The following is an 18,926-nucleotide window of genomic DNA, read 5'->3' as shown; positions in this document are numbered from 1 at the left end:
ACTAGTAGATGTTAAGGGTTCAATTTGTTACTTTACTGGGGAAGAGTGCACCTTGAGCATATTCTTTTTTCTTCTGGTCTCTGCCCCAAATTCAGAGGCTGCAAGGCATCTTTCAACTGGTTGCTTCATTTAGGTTCCTCAGCCTGGACAGCTTTGCCACATTCGTGAAAAACAATAAACCAAATTAGTTGATTCTGTAATCATTTTTCCCAAAAGCAAGTATGTGAGTGTGGGTATGGAGAAGACCTCAGGACTAACTGTTTATAAAGATTTTTACATTATGCCCACTCTATTCTATTACATTTATTACAGCTCACAGTTTTGTCTAATGTTTGCTTGACTTCACCTCTCAGCCAGTCCACAGTTAATGGAAGTACAGCAAGAGTTGTGTGTATTCATACGTGAATAAAACACTATATAAATAAAGCTGGTTGTGGCATTTTACTTTAATGCATTACATAATGAAAGCAGCCATTATTTATCAATTGCACAACTGGGATTTAATGACCAGGCTGCTGGTTAGTTTTATTTAGTGTTGAGAATATTGTAACAAATATGTTGACCACGTGACCACCTTTTCAGTGTGAAAATTCTGATTCTTATTTTATCCATCCATGCATGCAGCCCTACAGCAGAGCAGCCGCTACAACGACCAATCTGGACAGCGATGAAGGGCTAACTATTTGGCAACTTGGAGCGAGAGAAACTGTAACTGGTGTAAAGTACTAACAGTCCATTTCCTGATTTGGCCCGAGTGCCATGGATAAAGATGGTTAGGCAGGCATGATCTCACACATAGTGGTGCTGGGATTCGCGCTGGGAAAAGGTCTTGTGCTGTACGGGAACACCAAGACTGTGAGAAAGTGAGACACGGCGTGAAAGCTAAATAATAAAAAACGACAGAGGAAGCGGTATCCTGCGGTGTGGGTAGTTTGTAACTCAGACTGTTTTGGGGGTTATTTTAAGAAGTCTGCTGATCCACTGTTTGGAAAGTATTGTTGAGCAGGCTGACATGAGGCACACAGCCTGAGCAGAACCAGAGGGGAGATGGAGCAAAAATAAAAAGTGGTGTGACATGGTAATTTGAGCAAGAGGAGAGTGAGAGCACCAGAGAAAGATCAGATAAATCCGGGGGTTTCACTCATAGGCCATTAAAAAGAGCGATAAACCTCAGCTAAGTGCACTGAGGGCAAAGCTGGCCAAATATACACCCTCTACCATGAGTGGAAGAGGCAGTTCAGACTTGCCAAATCACACAACAGTACCATTCAGTTCCTATAAGCATTTATTTTGAGATATATTACTTGGTCTCTTGCCTGGAAGTATTTCACAGTAATCCACAGATATAGCTCTTTGATCTTTTAAGTTAGTATTACATACACATACAACCAATCAGGCTTACCAGTGACTAACTGATTAATCAATCATTTACATTCAAGCTATGCACTCAAACACACACATTAAAACCCCAACCACTTACTACAGCCATTAAAGCTCTACCCAGGTCTGATTAACTAGTGGATCCCATGCAGGCCTGCCTGGGCCTCTCCACCACTCCTTACAACTGGGTTTGTTCTTTTTAAGACAGTCCACTCTACTGTCTTAAAAAGGGGCCAGGAACTTTCCCACTAAGGCAAGCCTTCAAACTACCATGAGGTTCAAGGTCTGGGCACGGGCTGTCGATCATTCTTAATGCTTCTCCGGTGACCTCTGACAATGCGTTAAAGCTTGCTGGGACCTCACAACTCCTGTGAGCTTTTTAGTCCTGTCATAGAGTTTCCAAATCAGCATTTAAAGGCACTTGTGAAGCTGGGAAGCTGTCACGTTGTTAGACAGATATAAAAATGACAGTAGAAATACGGCTCTTTGTGCTGTATCTGTAGTAGAGACGTGCTAGCCAACAAAAAGATAATTATAGCAATTAATTTGTATTAAATTCAAGACTCAATAGTTCATGTCAAAGTGGAACCATAACAGTTTTCTTTTAAGGAGTCGCCAGCAAAAAGTAAAACTGTATTTATGAAGCGCCTTTCAAGATGCTCATATTAAACATGCCCAAAGTTTCAGATAATAAGGTCAAGGTGTGTTCAAGTAACCACAGGCTTCAGACTGCTCTAAATATTAAGGGTCAGATTCTGTTTCAACATTCGGCTCAGTATGAAGTCAGAGAGATAGCTGTGAGCACATCAGCCCTACTTTCAAACCTTCTGTTTTGGAGGGAGAGCCAATCAGAAGAAGGTTGGCAAATTGATGTGCTGCACCATGGCCCAGTATAAGATAAATAAGGATTATTTTGAACTTTGACTCATTCTACTAGAGTCCAAAAAGAATAGAGTTGGCAATGAGCTCAATAAGGTCTGAGCCAAGAGTCTAGCCAGTATATCAGTGGGGCCCATGTATAGGCCGATATTAGCTCCTTACCGATATATTGGTACTGGTATTTATAGCAGTCAAAATATAAAAATTAAGTAATAAAATAGATGTGAGAAAGATGTACACGTGTGTGTGTGTGTGTGTGTGTGTGTGTGTCTGCCACAAATACAACCAGCAGAGTCGAGCAGAGCATATTGTAACCCTTGACTTTTGACAATAAAACTGCATTGTTATGTTATCTTAATAGTGACTCATAAATAACACGCACAACAAAATGTTAGGGAAATCTGTTTGTGTTTTTGTGCGTTTCAAAAAATGTAATAAAAATTGTCCGATATTAGATATTTAAATAACTAAATATCTATCTCAAAAAAATTTTATCTGTCAGGGTCTACAAGTTTATCTGAAGAGGGGACTTGAATAAATATATTTATTCCTATAATCTATTTGATGAATACAAAAGTAGGGGTAGGACATAATTCAACTTCTATCCCTTAGGAAGTGCATGTGATCACCACAATGCAGGCACTCCCCCACACACAGACCAGCTCAGTTGCTGAGGTGACTCACCAATCAGAGGGCGCAGGGGAAGGACAGTGACACATTCGCCTTTGTAGCTGAGAACAGTCACGGGGAGATGAAGATCAATGTGCTTGCATGAAGATGGCCACGCTGAGAAACCACAGAGCAGCCACCTCATATCCTTCACCAGATGACTTGGAACAATCACGAGAGCATGGAAGGAACTGATGAGGAAACAGGCTGCGCAATCTTTAGCTCAGCTGGCTTCAGCACATCGTACTAGCTCCCTGCTTCATCTCACCATATTGACACCTGCATGAAACTGATCACAACAATAGTGCCTTTTACAGAGCAAGCTGGTGTAAATATAGTTACAATTAATGAGTTAATGAGTGGCATTAGAGTGGAAACCTATAGCACCATCAACACGTGGCAACAACAACTTGGGCTGATTTTTGACTCTTGTGAAACACAACCCCACCTTCAAAATTGTTTTCGTCCTGAGCCACATGTCACTAAGCCTGTTAACCAGTGAGCACTACCAGGAACATCAGCTTAGTAGGTGATATAACATTACAACAGAGAGGAATGTTCCTGGTAGATCCTGCTGTTCTGTGAAATCATTTACCGTAATTGTCGGGCTATAAGCCGCTACTTTTTGCACAAGCTTTGAACCCTGCGGCTTTTAGTCAAGTGCGGCTTTTCTATGGATTGTCCATGATTTTTGTCATATCGTAAGACTATTTGTTTTATTTGTTCCGCTGTTGTACGGCACTACGTTGCCTGGCGGAAGGGCATGTGATCTGACACACAGTATCGGGGTTCAAGAGTGGTATGTTGGTCACATGTCCATCCGCCAGGCAACATAGTGTTGTACAAGTAGCGCGAAAAACAAACTTCAAAGTAGCGCTACCCGTTCAGCAGGAGACGTGGATGATGAGCGCCGATAAACTTGCGAAAAGCAAGTTATGCTCAACTCCACCAGTGGAATCTGACAGCGTGGAAAAGTTTGAAAACATCCATGATCACCAACGGATTTCGAAGGGCTGGACTGCTGCATGATGGAGAGGAGGACACCGCCACGGCCCTTCTGAGGGTGTTCGACACTGACACTGACAACGAGGATTTGTTTGGTTTTGAAAGTGACAACAAAGGAAAGAAGCTGAGAGTGGATGACGAAGCCATCCTGAGCCTGTTCGTATCCGACACTGGAGAAGAGGACTTTGGTGGTTTTAGTGGGCAGGAAGAAGAGAAAGATGGTGGTGAATGACTGACTTTTCTTCTTGTTAAAGCCGTGTCACTGCACCTGAGCCTAAAAGGTAGTCCGGATCCATTTTTCTGGTGTGCTGTAGGTTATTGTTATGTACTACATTTGTTACTCATTTATGAAGCACAGTACATGTTTCGTTCCATTACCGCTACTTGTACATATACCTAAAAAGTTATGCAAATATGTACCCATAACTTGTTATTCAAAATATTAATAAAAGGGGTGTGTCTCCAAACAGCCATCTCTTTCCTGACAATTCCCTTTGTGCATATTCTCTTACATATGATAAGTCAACATTGAAACACCTGCGGCTTTTAGTCAGGTGCGGCTAATGTATGTACAAAACAGGATTTTCCCCTGATTTTAGCTTGTGCGGCTAATATTCAGGTGCGCTTTGTAGTCCGGGAAATACGGTAATAACATCACTATGCATGCTTCCCATAAACCTGTTAGGAAGTGCAATCCCTGCCAAATCAGGCAGGTGACACTACTGACCAAGTATGCAGCTACAAAAATGTCTGCCTGCCACACGAGTCTCGCACAGCAAACGTGATAGCAGCTAGGCCCGCTTCTTGAAGTACTCCGCAGCTGGAGCCTTCACCCAGAACTTCCCAGAGGCTGGAGATATTCAAGCCAAGCTGGACGGGTTACAATCACACTCATCACTGACTCAGAAAGCTTACATCTGGGCTCACCTACAACAGCAAGCTGGCCTTTTAATCCCCTCATGTGGTGACATGATAGAGGCAAGGATTAAAAGCCAGCCAGCCAGCCATCCAGCCAGTCAGTCAACACCACTGCCCTGCCTGGCTGCGTACTTGCATCATCGTCCCCAGTGCTTCACTTAGCTTTTACTGCAACTGGGGAAGGACAGTTCAGCAGATGCTCGAGGCCAGGCTGTGGTCATATAAATCTATAATGCAGTACCATTACTCCTGCTATACTTCATCTATAAATAGGCTGCAGGCAACCTTCTGTGAATAAACAAAAATACTGAAAAACAGTTGATCAGACCAATACAGTTCCAACACACTGCAGAAATTTACATAACAGGCAGACTTCAGCCCTAAAAGTGTTCAGGATGGCGTTCATCCTCAACTCAAGCTTTCTGGACTCTCTGCATCCCATGAACTTGAAACAAGACAACACACTTGCAATGAAAATTCAAAGACAGACATACATTTTAATCACACAAGCTAAGCCATAACAACAGGATATAAAGATCAACATATAATGATCAGATATTTAATAGAGTGCCTGCACTGATATTTGAAGGAAATATTGGTAAAGAGTTAACAAGTGTGACCAAAATGTTTACTTTCAAATAAAAATTTTTTAAAAAAAGCACTATTTTAAGTAAATTTTCACAACTACTTCTCCCCTTAATCAACAGTCTGTACCTTGCACCTGCATTCAAACTTGGCCTCCTCAGTAGCACAGATGTGGCTGTTGCTTTCCCATAGCTCTGGCTGCGCTTCCCCCTGCAAGCCCGGTGTTTCCGACTGCTCATTCTCTTCTAGATGCCGGCTCGCTTTGACAGTCTGAGGTACTTGAAGCCATCTGCTCTGTGCTGCGCACTCCATTCTCTCACGTTACTACCAAACATTTGGCTAAAGGGTCTTTAAGCTGGGTTTCCTTCGGGGTTTGGTTTAATAGGATAGGATCACTGACGTAGTACAGGGTGTGGGTGGGGAGTGCATCCCACCCGACTTGTCCTTTCACCGGGTTTCACCCAATTTCTAGGCTTTCTGAAGCCAAAAAAAAAAACACTAAAGTGGCATGTGTATTAGTGCAACAGCTGACCACTACTTATAAAGTCCACTACAAAGATAACAGGATATGCAACTGTTAATAAAGCTCTTGCAATCATTTTCTTATCAAATAAAAAAATGTCCTTTCCTTGAACGTTGCCCTTCTTCTGTCCTAAAAAAGACCTTGTAAGGAGCAGAGCGATAAGACAACCACAGCTAAACAGTGCCTAAATCCACCTACGGTATCAATTATAGGTGTTACAGACTCAAAGAGGTTTATTTTTATAAACCAGGTCACAGGGGTTACACATCACTGACTACTGTTACAGCCAAGTTAGACCACACACCTGCATAAATTTGACTAAACTAAAACGGCATGCCTGTTTTACAGGCAGTGAACTGTGAATAGTTTTAACATAATAATCTGAGGTCAAGCAAGAGTCATGAAGTTCCACAGAAGGACACCCAAGTGTCAATAATCAGAGCTTCTTCAAAAATAAGAAAGATGTGCCACAATTAAACTATGACTGAAAAGACCATATCCGAAAAATGTAAGCGGTCTGTGTTTTGCGTTTGTCACGTTTATGCTCAAGATAATGTGACACAAATATACACAAACCTACAAAAGCATGTGGGACCTCATGCTATGAGAGAGCTTTTAAATACCCAGTATCAGCACAACTTGTGAGAACAGTTGGATACTGTCGCCCACCTCCTGAGTCCTAAATATTTCACTTAAATGTCAGCCTTAGTGAAAACGGGTATGAGAAAAAGAATAACATTCCTTCCCTTGTGTTATAAGCAGTGAAAAGCATCATTTAAACCGTCAACGGCCGCCGCCGATTCAGCTTTGGTGCCAGCTAGCCTGTTAGCATCGTCACACAATGCCAGCTTTCCCAGCAAGCTCGCGCTGCGGCGAGGTCCTCAGTGGTGGTCCAGCAACAGCGAGATATACAAAAGCACTTATGTGGAGGGGAGAAAAATGCCGCCTGTCTTACCTTTTTCATGCGAGGAGCCTCGGCAACGGTTCCGTCCCGGTTGACAAACGCCTCCCCGCCGTTCTGCTGCGGGTCCGAGCGTTTCATAGACGACGCTTGAGGCATCTTCGCCGGGTTTGGGGTGAGCAAGCCCGTGCCTCCTTCCCCGGCTTTCGCGGAAGGCTCCGCGATAGGGGACACGGCAGCCGCGGAACCAGCCTCGTGCGGGTCGTTTCTGGGGAGGTTCTTGCCTTCCGACGTGGGTGTCACCGGGGATTCAGCCGGCAGGTCTTTGCCGGTGGGGACGTCTTTGAGTTCGACCTCTGCCATTTTCGCTGCCACAACCTGGACTGACATCGCTGCAGTTTCTCAAAGTCCTTTTTCCAGCACGATAGCGAGTCAAGCGGATGTGAGCGGAGGAGCCACGACGGCCAAATGCATTGTGGCTCTTGTAGTTCCACTAAGTAGCTCAATGGCTCACAGGACACTTCTCACACCACTTATTCGTACATGAGTAACGTTTTATTGGACGTCAATACATGCAGCAAAAGAACAATATCGTTACTTATTATTATAATACATTTAAATTAGCTAAAAAGAGAGTCCTAATAGACATTGAGACCACATTTCCCAATAGAGATAGCCGGGTTGTTAAATACACTCTGGGAAATGCAGTTTTTAATAAAAAGAGGACGACAATAAACTACATAACAAACGTGAGCTTTGCAGATAATGCGGTTTCAAGAGACAATCTCATAAAATGCACACTTAGATCTTTTTTGTGAAAAATAATCAAATTTCTTTCTAAAATAAAATATTTACAACGTACAAAATCCACTACTGGTGGTGGTCAGAGGGCCCGGTTGCGCCAGTGTTCGGCAGCCTTGCCTCTGTCAGTGCGCCCCAGGGTGGCTGTGGCTACAATGTAGCTTGCCATCACCAGTGTGTGAATGGGTGCATGACTGGATGCGTAAAGCGCTTTGGGGTCTTTAGGGACTAGTAAAGCGCTATACAATTACAGGCCATTTACCATTTTACTTGTTTTGTCAAAGTAAGCAAGAGCAGGCTGCGCTATTACACTCTGTGTGTACCAGAGTGTTTATCAATACTCTAGTCAATATACTGCATCACATAATGCGGTGGTACATAAGACGGGTACAAGACGAAGGTCAAATCACAAATAAGGAGCTGCACTGCCACCAAGTGGATGCCTAAGATATTTAAAAAAAACAAAAAAAAAAAACAGATCTTAAGCACACTGCGTACAGTTCAAGGAAATGAAGAAACAAGTGTTTTCTATAATTAATATTTCAATTTAATTTCCAAGTCTCGTTTGACACTTGTAAAACAGCTTTATCGAAAACAAACAAACATGTAGAGGGTGGTATAAAATCTAAGGAAAAGAAATATTCACAGAAACAGACGTTGGTGACTTGAAGGCTTTTCATCTCTCCATCACACATAGTTCAACTGTTGTACATGTATGTGCAGCATTTCCGCAGCTGTACATATACGTACAACTGCTTTCAGCATAGCTGCAATATCCACTGGTCTTTTTTTCCCCTCCCCAGTAATTCAAGCGCATGCCAGGAATAATCCGATTATTGCATTCTAAACTACAACAGGACAGGCGGGGAAAGCGACAAAAAGTTGCTATTTACATTCAAGCTGATGGGTCTGAGCCCTTGCTGTCCACCAGATAAATCTGAGGTATATTATTTACAAGGCTGCCATGCGGGTACATTCTTAAAGTAAAAAATCAGAAACTCCAAACACTGTTAAAAAATACAGCTCTTTGTTGTATCATAAGCACTCTGTGGTGAAAAAGAAACATGTCTCTAAAAAATGCAAATGAAAACACAGCAGGCTGTCAATCATCAAAATGTTCAAAGAACATGCATCTACTCTAACTGAAGTCTTGTGTGCTGTTTGTTTGTTGTTGTGTTTTTTTTTTTTTGCTCATGTCCACCAGAAAGGAGACACACATGTCCTCAAATCCACTTGGAGTTCCCTTGTAACTTAATATTTGAGGATGACGCCTCAGTCCTCAAAAATCCACAGGATGTTCACACCTGAGAGGCCCAGATTCACTCTCCTGAGGAGAATATGAGAACAATTTAACCACAGTACACAAGACAAGGTCAAAGTAGTCACTTAAAATAAATAAAAGTCTATCTTAAATCTGAACTTTAGTGCATCATTTCTATCGGGAAAATGAATCATTTCATGATTCTTTCTAATGGCTCTGTTCACGTTGGAGATTAAAATCCAACTAGCTTTGAATAAAGAGAAACACTCACCCCAGCATCCCTGACTCCTTGGTCTTAATAACATAGAGGAACATGAGGATTGTGTGGAACAGGTTGTTCCTGCCCTGTAACCGAAATCAACATAGGTTCACATCAGCGCAATAAAGTGTTACAAACAAGCAAGAAAACCTCAAATGTTACTGAACGATACGCCCGTTACATGCTGGCTCTTTCTCTAGGACGAGGAAGGCCCATGGATTTAAAGTAACAAGAGTTATTCTTTTATGAATAAAACATGGGTTTTTGATTTGCAAATCATTTTATTCAGCATCCCAACATTTGATAATGTGATAATGGCATTAGTATTTTAAGTTATCCTCCATGAAGGAGATTTTAATGTTTCCTTGGGAAAACAGAGGAATATGTAACAACCGCAAAATTATTGGCTACATTGTTAATTTAAACACTGCCTACAAATGGCCAACAATTTTACAACTGGTGCATTCCTAAAAAAAAGAAGAAAATAAAAAGGAGTGAGAACCTTGGGAAGACTGTAGACATGTCCTTGGTAGATGAGCTGGTAGTGAGGAGGAGTGGTGCTGCTTTGATGAATGCAGAAGAGGTTCTCCTTGGTAACATCTATGAGTTAATACAAAAAGGTGACACAAAAGAAAAAAAAAGCAATGCTGGATTTCAAGGAGGATCAAACAGTGGCCATCTTAAGTCTTTAAGTACTATTCTTCAAATCCTATCTAATGTTGTGCTCACCAGGTTTGTCCGGGGTGTGGCTAAAATGTTGAGAAGTGAAAGTCTTCCCATCTGGGTACTTTGGGTGCGGAGGCAGCCTGGAGTCCAGGTATGTGCAAAACACATGCATGAGGATCTGAGGAGACAGACACGTAGTTATTGTGACACAACTGAGCCACAGCGTGTGCAGTAAAAGAGCAAGGTCGCTTTGATCTGACGAGTAGAACAATTACGGTAATTATTCCAACCTTTGCTACTGACATTTACTTTTTAGCTCATTCACACCCCATCCTTGTCCTTTAGAAGCATTAAAAAATCATTTATATGATGAGAACTGAACACTGGAGCAATTTAAACACATTTTGAGTATACTCACATGTGACATTTATTAAATGCACATAATAAATAAATAATTGCTGCTCATTATGTCTGTGTGGATATCGCTGGGTGTGGTCATGTACACTCACAGCACAGTCAGTAGGAAGGTCTGTATCCCATTTCCTGTTCTTCAGGTCACCACCACCGTTCCAGCGAAAGGAGCTCATACAACCGCTGTGAGCCAGCTCTGACACAAAGAAGAAATAAAACACACAGCACATATGCAGTGAAGTCCAATCACAGGTCCACAGTGTTCATTTTTCATGGCTGAAAATAACACATTTTATTTAGTTTGATGCAGGTATACAGGACTTTTTTATATATATATATCAATTAATGCCTATATGCTTTAATATTAAACGCACCCTTTATCCGGTCCACTAGATACTCCTGGTTGGGTGTGATATCCAAGTATTGGACAATAGAGTTCAAAGTAGGGATGGAGGAGGCTTTGGTCACTGCTGCCTGTTTCAGACTGCTTATGCTGGCCTCTGGTGGAGAAAAAAAGTGAAAAGGTAAAGTAGCTGGCATAACAGTGCCTACAGAGTGTCAATTTCAATTGATTTGGAAATATTTTGAGGCAACTCCTTACTACTCATCAGTCAATAGCAGATTTTAGAAGTTTACCTCCTATCTGGAGCTCTGGGCAGCCCATTCTCCTGAGCAAGCTATTAACTGAGTCTATTTCTTTGACCAAGGGGACCAAGATAGTATCACTGATCCACTGCAGACACACATAAAATTATTTTTTAAAATTCAGATCAAATATTTCTGGACACCTGGAATTCATTAAATATATAGATAATCAAGTGAAGCCCTACTCACATTTCTAAGCTTGGCTGTCCAGCCATCAATGCGATCCAAAACCGGGCGACTGGTTGTGATTCTCGCCCACACCTACGTATCAGAAAGGAGATAGAAAACATTTTCAAAAGAGCCAACTATAGTTTAAAGAAGAGACAAAAAAAGGCTAATCTTTCAACTGATAAACCCCGCCCAAAAAACAAATACTGACACACAGACCTCCTCTGCAGCCTGTTTGGAGCCCAGGTCCGTCTCATCCTTGTGGGCAGAAGGCGCCTGAGAGCGGCATGCAGGCTGGTAAAGGAACTTCCTCAGGCTCTGCGCATAATCTCCCACCGAACGGTTGTAGTTCCAAAACGTAGGACTGTGACTTGGAGACACAGACTCTGGACTTCCTACACAGGGAATGATGCCATCATGACATCAGAAGTGACCTACTATGTTAGAATGGGGGATACTCATGCTAACTATAGCCAAAGTTTCAAATAGAGCTGGGCGATAGAACGATAACGATATGTATCGCGATATAACTTTTACTCGATAGAGAAATTAAGCTATCGCGATAGACCTCGCCGCTCTTGTCCTCTTAAAAAAAAAAAAAAAAAAAAAAAAAGGTCAGCCAATCCAAATTAAGTAGCGCAGAGCCGAACCAATCACAGCTGCAGCGTCACGTCGCGTGACTTGTTACGTACAGCACAAGTGCCACGCCGCACGTGTGTTTGTTTGGGAAGCAGCCAGCGGGTAATGGAGGAAATGAGTGTGCCGACTAGAAAAATCAACCGAGCGTGACCGAAGAGAAAACAGATGATGGTTCCAATGCCGGAGAGATTGTCAAACAGAAGAGCCATAGAAGTTCCGTAGTGTGAAGGTATTTCGGCTATTTCAAGTCTGACAAAAAATAGAGTAGCGCGCACTGTAAATTGTGCCGAAAGCAAGTCTGGAAATACAATAAACTGGAGCATGCGTCACACTGTGCGCCACGTTATTGTTTCGGTGAAATGAATTTCTACAATACCGTTAATTCTACTCTCTGCAGTGTTTAAATGCTTACATATACACACAGTTACTGTCCCTCCACACATACGACTCGGTTCTGCTTCTATGCCCCAGCTTTGTTTCCTTTTTCCCACCGAGGCTTCTAGACTTCTGATTGGCCAACATTTCGGCACGGTTAGGAATCTAGCGCCACCTGCTGCTTTGGCATGTTCATAGCAGCGTTTTCCTTCATTTCTGCCTTTATGTGTGGACGGGATTATTTTTTAAAACGAAAACGGAAAATCTCAGTTTTCAAAAATACCCGTGTACGTGTGGGCGTAGCCTCAGTCTCTGACTGGAAGCGCTAATTCGTCATTCGGCTTTTGTCAGACTAAAGTAACTGTTAAAAGTGTTTGAAAAGCTCAGCTATACAACAAGGAGAGATTGAGAATTTCCTTTTAGTTCTCAGTTTATTTGATATTGACAAAAGTTAGTCAGTTTTGTCTGTTCTTCTGTAAAACAAACTAAGATTTATTTTTAGAATTAATATTTTGTTTCCAAGTGGAATTGACAATTTAGTAGTCTGTTTCGTTTGTTCATTTTGAAACTTAAACGCTTTAGCGGCTGCCTTTTGTGTAGTTTGCAATATTTGCCTTTATTTATCTGAAAAAGTCTCATGTTCCTTAAGTACATCTACCCTGTTGAACTTATTATGGGAAATAAATATTTAAATAAAAACAAGCTGCTGATTATTTCACATTTTACTTGTGAGCAACAGCACATTTAAATCTTACAAATATAGTTATTTGGCTTATATCGTGATAGATATAGTTATCGCCTGAAATGAAAAAAACATATCGTGATATGAAAAAATCTCATATCGCCCAGCTCTAGTTTCAAATAATAAGGATTTTCCACTCTTGGATCTGTACAATGTCCAAGAGAGGCACTATCCTTCAAGGCTGTAGTTCAAACCTTGCTTGTTAGCATAAACCCAACTGCCTAATTGTATTCATTCATTCATGCTTTAAAAATCGTGAATGAAACCTACAATTTCCTCTGTGATCTACTCTACTTTAGCTACCTACCAAGCTGGCTCCGATGACTCCTTTCCTCCTCTGTTCGCAGGAACCTCTCCAGACTTTTTAGATCCTCCATGTAGTCCTCCTTGCTTCCAGGGGAGTTAAACACTGAGGGAGGTGTGCGGTAACGAGCCCTCAAGCTGGAGCCTTCTGCTGACCCAATAGTAGTGGGATAAGGAGAGGAGCCAGAGGGTGGACTGTAGTTCAGCACCTGAAACAAGGAGAATCGTTAATGGAAAGGAAATGGAGTTCAGTTTTCTTTTTTTCTCGTGTACTCATGTCACTCCTGGTTAAAAGTACCTTTCCAAAGGACACAGAAGGGGAAAAGGGGCCTCCTGCACTGTTTGTTGGGGATGGGTTGCTGAGTGTGGGGCTATATCCAGGAACACAGCTGGGGGAGAACTTGGGGCTGCTGGAAGCTGTACGAGAGGGACTAAAGCTGAGCACGCTCTGGCCCTGCAAAGGAGATGACTGGGCTGGAGCCGGAGCTTCCTTCTTTTCTGGCTTTTGGGGCGGAGATGCCTGAATACCTGCAAAACAAAAAACCCCAACTCTGGCTCATATGTTCATCTAAAGATCGGATGGGGCTTCCTTTCTGCTACTTTACTTGCCACAAAGGATCTTGAACATAGCAAGAACTGGATAAAAGGTGTGGAAAAATATAAACCATAAATTTGCGCCTCACTTGTGTTTCTCAGACCCAGAAGGTGATGCTGCTCAGGGCTTACAGCAATTGTGGACGGAGCCATTGTGTATTTGAAATACTTCCAGAAGTCAAAAAGAGCATTGAGGCTAAAAAGGGAGGCAAGCACCAGTTCTGTAAAAGAAGAAAAAAACTAAATAAAAGACTGTAGCAGAGCATGAACATGCAGGTGGCAAATTAAAAGCCATTTCCCTGTATTCCTGGCATGAGTCTTTTTAGCATTATATATGGTATCGTGCAAAATTCCTCTCATGTGCAAACGAATGGAAATACAGCATGAAAAACAAGTCTCTCAAGTTACAATTTAAAGTTGTTGTAAAAGCAGCCAATGTCCAAAGAAAAACTCTGAAAGAATTTCAGAAAGTCAGGACAACTATAAGAAGAACACATTATAACCCTACAAGAAAGTCTGTTTGCTTGGAAGCAAAACATGAAGTGAAGCATGAGTTAAGACTTTTCTACACTGTAAATGTTACTTTAAGCACAGCTGAGAATAAATAGGACTTATTCTGAACAGAGAAACAAAACACAATTCTGATACGTAGCCTAATACGGTATATTAGGTCTGCGTTGCTGTTTGTGCAGTAGTGTAGAGGAGCCTCACCGATGTACCAGATAGGCCAGTAGGTAATGTTGTAGTATCGGCTCAGCAGCTTGCCTGACCTGATAGAAAAGTAAAAAGTAAAACCAGACGGGTACATAACCACACCGCCAAGCACACAGCATTATTTAACATTGAGGTATGTAACTTACATTTCAGTGTAAATCATGCCAGCAAGAGATACGTTTAGAACAGCCCAGGCAAGGACCACCTGACGAGCCTGCTCCTCCCTCCTCATCCTCAGCGCCCTGTCTATCATGCTGGGCATCCCCTCCTTCGGCGGAGTGAACATGGTTTTATCCCACTGATCAGGCTGAGGGAAAGCATAAAGAAATAACTGTTCTCTGGCTCGGCAAGGAATAAAACCGCGTGACAGTAATAGCTGTACTTGGCTCGCGACTACGGGTACCATAGCATAGTTTAGTTAGCCCGGCATACTAACAGGAAGGGCTAGCTAAAGTTAGCTAGCTTACAAGTTAAAACAGTTCTAAGTTAGAGGCTTGGTTACACTTTATGCGCCCCTTCTCATTGTTAAAAGTAACAACATTTGAACCAAACATTAATACAAACACAAAGCACAGGGAATTTAAGAAATTCATACCACGCTAAAGTGAATGACAAATGCGGCGCTGCATGATTTGTATTTCACCGGAAGTTGTAGGGTGCACTTCCGGTACCTTCTATATACGCATCAAAGCTGCTCAAATTTCAATAGTAAAAATAAAATATTATTATATTCTTATATATATTAATGCAGACACAATTAATTATTTGTTCATTTTCTGTAAGACTAAAGTAGTAGATTGCGCTTTAATCTTAGAAGGTCATAGTTTGTTTCAGGTCATAAATATTGAAACATGTGATATTAATATGGCCAACTGGGGGCGTTGCCCATCTAGTTTTACCATTTTCATTCACGTAGAGTTGAAATAAGGTATTAATGGCTTAAACTAAGGTCTAATTTTGACAGACACATAATCACAAAAAGACAAACACAACCCGAATTAACTAATAACAGAAGCTATTAGTTATAAAGTTATTCTATTTGTATTTAATATCTTGAACGAGAGGGAGACAGGTGTAAGAGTGAAACTGCAAGGAGCAGAGGTGGTGAAGGTGGATGAGTGTAAAAACCTCATCCAAAGGAAAGGGAAGGTTTACAAAAGGCTTGAAACCCCATTAATAACTATAGGGACAATCAGTCCCATACCATATACTGTCATGTTAAAATGTTTCAGTGATCAACAATTCATGCAGGAGTAAAAAGTGTGACAACCAACCCTGGTCTACCCTACATCAGAGGGACAGCTAGGGATGAGCGGTTAAGAGACAGAGTGAGAGACGCAGGGCAGAAAATGTTTGTGCGAAGGAGGGACAGTGGATATACTGTACAATGGGTGTTAAATATGGAGCTGTCAAATAGAAGAAAAAGAGAAAAAACGGCGAGAAGATTCCTGGATGTAGTGAAGCAGGACATGCAGAGAGGTTGGTGTAACTGAAGGGATACAAAAAACATGGTGAGATGGAGATAGATGATTCACTGTGATGATCCTAAAGGGAGCGGCAGATTAATTGTTCACGATGCAGACTTCTCAAAAACTCCCCCTAGGATCAGATGTTCTTAGCATCACTTTACTAATAGTCTGCTGTTTAAGAAAGACTGATATTTGTGAATCATGCCTCATTTGCCTCAAGATCAAACACAAACTGAACAAATTTTCAAAATTCAAGAGCACATACAAACAACATGGAAAATAGATAAATACAAATAAAAAAAAGTTAACAGAAAAAATAAAATAAAAGCTGTATTTTGAGGAAAGAAAGCCAACAAATCCTCAGTGTGAACTATGGTGGAGGGGGCATCATGGTTTGGTACCTTATTTCTTGGTCACCTGGAAATCACCTTGAAAGCAGTAAAGGGGAAAAGATGACTTTAAGCTTTAATCCTAAAATGTAACAGGAAATAATCAAGGCAGCAGCCTGTGAGCTGAAGCTGAATCTGGAGAAAACGGTGTGTGTGTGTGTGTGTGTGTGTGTGTGTGTGTGTGTGTGTGTGTGTGTGTAGAGGAGGTGGTCTGGCATTTAAGGTTTTCAATATATCATTTTCAGATTTGGTTTGAAGATCACACCAAATATGAAAATTAGCAAAGACTTTATATTTCCACCACAAGTTTTTTTTATGGAGCATCCTCAAACATTACAACAATATACTAGACCTAGACCTTTTTCAATATGACAACCTACAACATCACATTGACACCATAACAAAATTACACAGTGTGTGAACATATCTTAAAATCTCAAGTTTTTCAGCTTATACAAGCCACAAATGCTCGCTAAATTTGGCTCCTGGGTGTGCTCTCTGGGTGTTCTTGTTCAGGATTTATTCCAGCCAATATCTGGCAGTAAAATTCTGTATCAAATCAAAAAGGTCATACACGTTCATAAGTCGAACTACTTCGGGGCTTGTAGTTTAACTTTGATGAAGTACAAAACATTTGCTGTATGAAAATGTTCATCTGTGGTAAAATACAAATAATCAAGATGGTTTGCTGGTGGTGCAGTGTTTGCTTCCGGGACCTGAGGTTAATCTCCATTTCTTTCTTTGTTCTCTTCCTCTCCTCTTCATAAAATTTGATTTCTTTCTGGTTCTCAACCAGCATCTGTCTTTCTTCCTTACACTGGGTGAGCTGCTGCCTCAGAGCAGCATTTTCTGCATCCAGCTCCTGACTATCCAGAAGGGCTTGGTGCAGGGTTTGCAGCATGCTGTTGGGGAGCATGTCCATCATGCTGGGATGCAAAATCAGGCTGCACTTGTTCAAGTGACTAAAAGACAAAGAAATACACATGCAACACATGCAAAATAAACATGTTTTGATTCACTAAAGACAGTCACTTAACATTAAGATGAATTATTCTCAACAAGAACTGTATACTATTCACAAACTCATGCAAACTGTTAGATCAGCGGTTCGAGAACTCCAGGCCTCAAGGGCCAGTGTCCTGCAGGTTTTGGATCTCATCCGAGGTCAGCACACCTGAATCAAAGGATTAGTTTATTACCAGGCCCGTGGAGAACTTCAAGATATGTTGAGGAGGTAATTTAGCCATTTAAATCAGGTGTGTTGGATCAAGGACAAATAAAACCTACAGGATACCGGTCCTTGAGACCTGGAGTTCCCCACCCCTTTGTTAGAGTGTAGGTAGATCTAATGGCCATCAGGCTCAGCATGAGGCTACCAGTATGGGTCATTAAAACTCATCCCACCCTTCTTTCATCCTGACCCTCCCTGGAAACTTTATTTTTTGATCCAATCACACAATTGCATTTGTACAGAGATAAGATGAACCAATCAAAGAATACTGGACTGTCCTAAACACTTTAAGAAAACAGTCTCTGATATTCAGAAAATCTTACCTCGCCTGTTGAGTTGGTGCTTATCTCCATGTTGACTAAACACAGACAGTGTAGAAGTACTAGTCAGAGTATTGTTGTAGTTTTGCTTCTAGTTTTGGTGCTTTTTCTGTAGTTTTCCTGGTTGTTTGCTGAGTTTCATCTGAGAATTGATTTTCTATTGGACTTCAGATTAGAAATGAATCTATTAATCTAGAATTCTACAGTTTTATATCATCACAAACTGTACATACAGAACCTACAGTGCACATATCCTACTACACGTATAAAATGTAGTGGACTACAGGACCTGGATTTTCCTGTGATGTCTAAAGGCCATATGTGGTGATTGTGCTTTAACTTTTGTCCATCTGTAAATGTGATGGAAAAATAAATACAATATTTTACCTTTACTTACATAGTAAAATTGTATTACTATTCATTACATTCTCACATATCCATCACTTTAATAACCCGGATACGTGTGACTATAAATAAACCTTTTTTTCTCTCAAAATGCAGTTTGAGATTGCAAATTAAGCATTGCATTTATTTCCCCCGCTATACACTGACCAGCCACTTTATCTAGAACGCATGTTCAACTGTTCAAATATCTTATCAGCCAGTCACATGGTAGCAGCTCAGTGCTTTCAGGAATGTAGTCTCAGTCAAGATGATTTGCTGAAGATCAGCCTGAGCAGCAGAATGTAGAAAAAAAGATGATTTAAGTGACTTTGAAGTGAACATCGCACGATTGTCGTTGCCAGACTGAGTATTTCAGAAAATGCTGATTTACTGAGATGATGCCAGCAACATGGTTTAATAAACTGGGCTACATATAGTTCTGTGTTACATCACTGCTTCTTTTATCAACACTATGTCAGCTTTCAGACAGCGAGGACATCAGTGCATTTGTACGCCACATATGCTTCTTGACGTAGGATTACAACAGTTCAGTGTGTTCTTTGTTTTTCATCTCAGAATGTGGTGAATGCTTTGAGAATTTGATAGGACATGAACTTTTACATTTGAGCCATGTTGTCAGAATGCACGCAAAGTGTGGTTTTGGCATTGTGTCTTGAAATAAACAAAGCTTCCCC

At 41.3% G+C, this 18,926-nt stretch overlaps 2 protein-coding genes across 3 annotated transcripts in view; both read right to left on the bottom strand.

The window, feature by feature from the left end:
• Positions 1-7,327, bottom strand: part of ahcyl2b (adenosylhomocysteinase like 2b) — a gene marked incomplete at its 3' end in the record, with an annotated part of 54,579 nt that extends 47,252 nt beyond the window's left edge. Inside the window, exon 1 of one of the 2 annotated variants that reach the window (XM_080887639.1) lies at positions 6,915-7,327. In XM_080887639.1, coding sequence (XP_080743765.1) covers positions 6,915-7,250 — 336 coding nt within the window. In that variant the 5' untranslated portion in view covers positions 7,251-7,327. The remainder of the gene's footprint in view (positions 1-6,914) is intronic. The other variant, XM_080887638.1, reaches the window with a different exon arrangement.
• An 858-nt stretch (positions 7,328-8,185) lies between these two features.
• Positions 8,186-15,094, bottom strand: tmem209 (transmembrane protein 209). Its single transcript, XM_080887640.1, has 15 exons — positions 15,034-15,094; positions 14,585-14,745; positions 14,436-14,494; positions 13,814-13,945; positions 13,429-13,658; positions 13,135-13,339; positions 11,291-11,466; positions 11,093-11,164; positions 10,895-10,991; positions 10,633-10,758; positions 10,357-10,454; positions 9,911-10,025; positions 9,684-9,781; positions 9,194-9,267; positions 8,186-8,988 (listed from the first exon to the last, which is right to left on the bottom strand). The coding sequence occupies exons 2-15, from the start codon at positions 14,722-14,724 to the stop codon at positions 8,934-8,936; spliced, it is 1,677 nt and encodes a 558-aa protein (XP_080743766.1). The 5' UTR covers positions 14,725-14,745; positions 15,034-15,094; the 3' UTR covers positions 8,186-8,933.
• Positions 15,095-18,926: the final 3,832 nt, after the last annotated feature.

Source organism: Rhamphochromis sp. 'chilingali' (assembly GCF_963969265.1).
Source record: "Rhamphochromis sp. 'chilingali' genome assembly, chromosome: 7".
NCBI lineage: Eukaryota > Metazoa > Chordata > Actinopteri > Cichliformes > Cichlidae > Rhamphochromis > Rhamphochromis sp. 'chilingali'.
The sequence above is the reverse complement of the archived record's forward strand: the minus strand, read 5'-3'. Positions and strand labels throughout refer to the sequence as shown.

Excerpts from the sequence above, each read along its gene's own strand:
- tmem209 (XM_080887640.1), bottom strand. The coding sequence starts at position 14,724 with ATGTTCACTCCGCCGAAGGAGGGGATGCCCAGCATGATAGACAGGGCG. Across the intron at positions 11,165-11,290 it reads CCAAACAGGCTGCAGAGGAG|GTGTGGGCGAGAATCACAAC; the intron begins GTCTGTGTGTCA and ends TCTGATACGTAG. Across the intron at positions 10,026-10,356 it reads ACCTTCCTACTGACTGTGCT|ATCCTCATGCATGTGTTTTG; the intron begins GTGAGTGTACAT and ends CTGTCTCCTCAG.